Here is a 5,813-nt window from a genome sequence, read left to right on the forward strand (position 1 = left end):
AATATTTTTGGAAAACGTAAAAGAGAATTGTTACAAATATTTTAGACAATTTTTATTTTAGGACTCTGCAGCGTATAATTACTATCACCACTTATACGTATAAGTGCTGTTGTAGCTCATACGACAATGTTTTTTTTTCAAAGAATTATAGATTTGATTTTCAGATTTGTGAAATATATTGGTAATATCTTAAACCAGAATTTAAAAATATATGTCGGGACCTAAATAAATTTCATATACTTATTTTTCGTAATTTTTTTAAGAAAAAGAAGAATTTTTTTTCAGCGGTTTTAGGGCCTTTAAGCTATGATTTTTTAAATATATTTTGGAGGACGTAACATATTTTTGAATAATTTTTTAAATTTATTTCAAGACTCCTGGGCGTATAATTACTGTCACTACGTATACGCCACCTAATTAAACAAACATATTTGATTATCGAAAAATTATGAATTTTCTATTACTTCCTCACTCACATCACATGTCAGGACCAACATTTTGGAATTTTTAATATGTCTTCTTTATAGCCTCAACTACAATTTATTTCTGAATAAAAAATATGTTCATAGGAAATTCAAAATTCCACATATTTAATTTTATTTTTAAACTTTCATAAGAAATTCAAAATATTTACTTTTATTTGGTTTCCAAACACTGTGTTGTCATTTGTTGTCTTACCCAACACACTGATCTTATCAGTTCTCCAAAAAAAAACTAAGTAATACAAATGTTTGTTTATTTCAATACGCGGCGTTTGAACTTCTCTCCTCAAGAGAGCTCTTCAATAAATAATATAAAATATTTTTTTATTTATTTCATCAAGTATTTTATTTATTCCTTTCCTAAACTGAGAACTCTCAAATGGTGTTATCATTTCAAATAACAAATTGTGTGTTAGTGTGTTTTAATTTATTATTTTTTATTATTGATGGAAATTACAACGTAAATCAGAAATTACAAAAAATTAAAAAAAAAAAAAACAGATTATTGGCTGGAATTGAACTGGGTATTGCAAAAATTACACAGAGAAGGGCTTATCAGCAACGAATAGAATTTAAAAGAGAGGGAGAGAGAAATGGAAATCATTTTTTGTATAATATTTCAAAACTGGCTTCAAATTGATTAACGATTTAGTTTTATTTTAATTAAGCTTGGGAGAGGTGTTAATCGGAAATTATTTGCGGTTTGCTAAAGAATAAGCAGAAAAGAAAATGCCTTCCAACTTTAGCCATATTTTGTGGTTTATTGGCATCTCCATAATGCTTCAGGCCGCTCGAGCCGTACCTCCCACAACACAGACACCATTGAGCAGCAAACAACAATTCCCAAAATGTAATGCCACCTATTGGCCCAGTGTTAAACTTCAAATGGACGACTATATGGATCTGCTGGAGCAGCCCTGTGATGACTTTTGGAATTATGCCTGTGGCAATTGGCGGGTGCCACATCAGCTGAGATTTATGAAACCCACCGACACCCTGACCGCCATTAAGGCCCAAAATAAATATTTACTTATGCAGTATTTGGATGAAGCTGAAAACCAAGAGGAGCAGGAGGAGGACGTGGGAAGGCAGGCAAATAGTGATCTGGCCTCAGAAAGTGTGGTGAAATTTTACAAATCCTGTCTGGACAAACGAACTTTAAGATCTCGGACCCAAGATGAATTGGCCATACGTTTGTATACCGATGTTTTGGGTAATTTCAGTTCCAGTTGGCCAATACTGCACAGCAATTTCTCTGCCAGCCGTATGGAAACGAATTTCAATTGGGAATATGTGGCTGGTCATATGCGGCGTTATGGTAGCCAGACGCTGATTCGTACCCTAGTCCAACCGAATTGGCAAAGTTCTCAACAGCTGATTGTCTATCTAATGCCACCTTCATTTGAACTACTCAAGGCCCAACAATCGGATAGTACCTATGATGAAGAATCCGTTTTCTTCTATCAACGTTATATAAAAATGTTAATGATGGACTTGGGTGTTAGGGTAAGGAAATCCAATTTAATTGCCAATGAAGTTGTGCAATTCGAACAATCCCTATTGACCCTGGTCAACAATAAGGATGTGATGATTTTAAAAGAACCTCAAACTTTGGCATCGTTGGCACGGGAATTGCCTCAAGTGGACCTAATGAAGTATTTCAAAACATTGCTACAAGATTTCCAGTTGCCACGGAATTTCGAACAAAAAATGCTAATTGTGGCGGATAAAAATTATCTGCGGAACCTTGTGCGTCTACTGGACAAAACCAAAATCGAAACAATTGCCAAATATTTTTTGGTACAATTTTTGGTGAACTTCAAAGTGAATCTTCACGATGATGAGGGTTATTTTAAACAAAAGGAAGAATGTTTAAGGCAGCTGAATGATTTTATGCCCTCAGAATTGACCCGGATATTCTTGAGGCTACAACACCATGGGGATGAAGAGGAATTTATCGTCGAAACTCAAAAACATTTGGAGGAAATTTTCAACAAACTTAAAATACAATTTGAAAAATTGATAAATTCCACCTCGGTATTTGAGCGGGATGTCTATTCGAAAAATCTGAGCATAGAGAAAATTCGTAACATGCGTTTGCTGTTACCAAAATTGGAAGAGAATTCAAGTATTGGTGGTAAAGATTTGGAAATCTCCGATATTTATGATTTAAATTTAATTGCCTTGACGAAATTTAAAAATCAACAACAACTGCAGCAGCTGATACCCCACATGGTTAGCGATGTAACGGAAATTGTAATGGATCCGGAGCTATCTTTATCATCCCTATATTTCGATCAATCCTATGGTCCATTGGATGTGAATGCCTATTATCGTTTGAAGAAAAATGCCATTGAATTGCCGATTGGCATATTGACGGCTCCCCTCTATGATCGTTGCATGAAACCGGCCAAAATTTATGGAGGTTTTGTGTACATCCTGACCCATGAACTGCTACATGGTTTCGATTATGATGGCATGAATTATGGTAAAAATGGCAACACGAATAATGGCTGGGGTCCCAAAGCCATTATTAAATTTGGCATACAATCTAATTGTTACCTCGATGATCGTTATGCGGATGGCCACTCGACCATTAATGAAAATATTGCCGATTCGGAGGGTCTACGATTGGCATTGGAGACGCTATTGGATTATGAAATGGATCAGTCGTTCGATCAAAATGATATGAAATTATTTTTCTTAAGTTTTGCCCAGACCTGGTGTGGCATTAGTGGTGCCGGAGCCAATGGAGAGAGTAATTTTCGCATACATGCCAGCCATCAGGAGCGCGTGAATAATGTTTTGGGCAATTTTATGGAATTTGCTGATGTCTATAAATGTGAAGCAATGCAGCCATTGAATCCAGAGAAAAAGTGTAGAATTTGGTAGGGGAGATGGAGGAGGATAATATTTTTATAGAAAAAATATACACTGAAATGAGTAATAGTTATAAAAAATATATTAATTATTGTTGACGAATTAAAAAAGCGAAAATTTTCTACTTATATAAGGAACGTGTTGTGAATTAATTTTAAGAAATTGTTATAAAATTTTGTGAAAAATATATAAATAAATATTTTTAAATTGTTTAAAGAAATTTTATTTAAAAATTTAAAGAATTTAAAAAAAAATAGGAATTATTTAACTAATGTTTATTTATTTGTTAAGCATTATTGGTGGCGTATTATTGCTGTCAACACGTATACGCCTCATTTGAGCTTTGGGAAATTTCACTGTCAAATAAAAATTGTGGCTAATTAGAAAAACAATTTGATTGCCTGTCAGTATTAAATCTATGGATATGTATTTTTGCGGCGTATACTTGTTATCAATACGTATACGCCATGCCTTAGGCACAATTAGGCCTTTTTCAGGCTATCTGTATTACAAACGCGATTTAATCGATGAAAAAAATCAGGAAAAAAATACAAAATTCTCAGAGCTTTCTCCGAATATCTGCACTTTTTGAAAATAATATCAGCGGCATATATCAATAAAAAGGTAATTGCTGGCGTATGATTGCTGTCATAACTTATACTCCATAAGCAGAAGATATTTTTCAGGTTTTTTTTTTGGAAGCCCTAACCGAAGTACTTTGATTAATAGAAAATAGATTGCCTGATTTCCTGTATGTCATTAAAATCATGGGTGTTTTTTTCGGAAGGTTATTGGTAGCGTATGATTCCTATCATTATGTATACGACCCCTATAGGAGATTATTATTTTTGGATTTTGGGTTTTCTTAGTTTAAAAATAAGCCAGTATCTATGAGAGTCCCAACAAACCTGATTGGCAGAATTAAAGTGTGCTATATATTTTGTGGTATGGAAAACCACTAGAATATATGAATACAAAATGTTCAGTATTTTTTTCTCGAAATGTCAGCATTTTTTTGAAGACATTTCCATCGTCATTTTTAATGAAATAGTTGACTGATGGCGTATGATTGCCGTCATCACTTATACGCTACAAACTGAAGATTCTTTTTCAGGGGTTTTTGGAAACCCCCGCCGAAGTACTTTGATGAATAGGAAGACAGATTGGCTGATTTCCAGTCTGTCATTAAAATTATAGGTGTTTTTGGAGAAGGTTGTTGGTGGCGTATGATTTCTGTCATCATGTATACGACGCCTAAGGGAGATTATTATTTTTGGGTTAAGGGTTTTCTGAGTTTAAAAATAAGCCAGTATCCATGAGAGTCCCAACAAACCTGCTTCGCATATTTAAAGTGTGCTTAGTATTTTCGGAACTATTATTTCAGGCTCATGAATAAATAAATAATATTAGTTTTCTGTTGATTTGCTTGGAAAGCCACTAGACTATATGTGAGGAGGAGTATTTTTGTTATCAACATGTATAGCAAATTATACAAGTAGAAAATTCTTTTTCTGGGGTTATTTGGAAACCCTAGTCGAAGTACTGTGGTGGTTAGTAAAACGGATTGGTTGATTCCCAGTCTGTCATTAAAATCATAGGTATATTTTGGAGAGTTTATTGGTGGCGTATGATTTCTGTCATCATGCATACGACCTCTATAGGATATTTTTATTTTTGGGTTTTAGGGATTTCTGGGTTTAGGAAGTATCTGTGATAGCCCCCACAAAACCTGCTCCGTAGATTTAAAGTGTGCTTGTGGAGCAGTTCTTGTTATCAAAATCAATACGGCCTTTGTTGTGAAGTTTTAGTATTAAATAATAATATATATCTTAAAACGACAATATGAAGACTATTTAGAAAAATTATTAATGACATTGGTCATGGTATTAAGGGAACGACGCAAATAGAGGTAGGAAGTTGGGGCGTATAAATGTTGTCACTAATTATACGCCAGATGACAACCTATACCCAATCGATATTCCTTAAAAAATTAATTGAAATTGTGTGTGTTTTTTTAAGAAAATTATTAATAAAATGAACGAAGTCATAGTTTATAATTCTGGCTGGAATTCTTATATATATGACAATGATTTTTAAATAGGGCCCATCCAATTCCAAACGTTTTATCTATTACATGAGATTCCTAAAAAAGGTCATCGGTGGCGTATGATATCTGTCGTCATGTATACTACCCATATATACAATTATTTATGGCTTTAGACAATTACGGTTGAAGAGAGCGGACTTGGTAGCGTATTAGTAATGACACTACTTATACGCACACATTAAATAATTGTGATATTAAGCGATTTTCAAAAAAGTATCAGGAAATTATATTTAAAAAAACATTCTATCCTCCAGATACCTTAGCCGTATTTGCATTTGAGTATTCGTATTGGGTTTTCTTTTATCAATGACGTCAATGAATCTTTCTCTCTATCTCTATCTCTG

The 5,813-nt window shown here is 33.7% G+C and overlaps 1 protein-coding gene across 1 annotated transcript; it reads left to right on the plus strand.

Moving 5' to 3' along the window:
• Positions 1-1,259: 1,259 nt before the first annotated feature.
• On the plus strand, positions 1,260-3,360 carry LOC133321166 (neprilysin-11; the record flags this gene model as incomplete). The annotated part of the gene is made up of 2 exons (XM_061530258.1): positions 1,260-2,441; positions 2,700-3,360. Coding segments are annotated over exons 1-2 (1,843 nt in total), but the record flags the coding sequence as incomplete, so codon positions are not given.
• Between the last annotated feature and the right edge of the window lie 2,453 nt (positions 3,361-5,813).

Source organism: Musca vetustissima, unplaced genomic scaffold, assembly GCF_032173495.1.
Source record: "Musca vetustissima isolate MV318-11 ecotype Yass unplaced genomic scaffold, APGP_CSIRO_Mvet_v1 utg7225, whole genome shotgun sequence".
Taxonomy (NCBI): Eukaryota; Metazoa; Arthropoda; class Insecta; order Diptera; family Muscidae; genus Musca; species Musca vetustissima.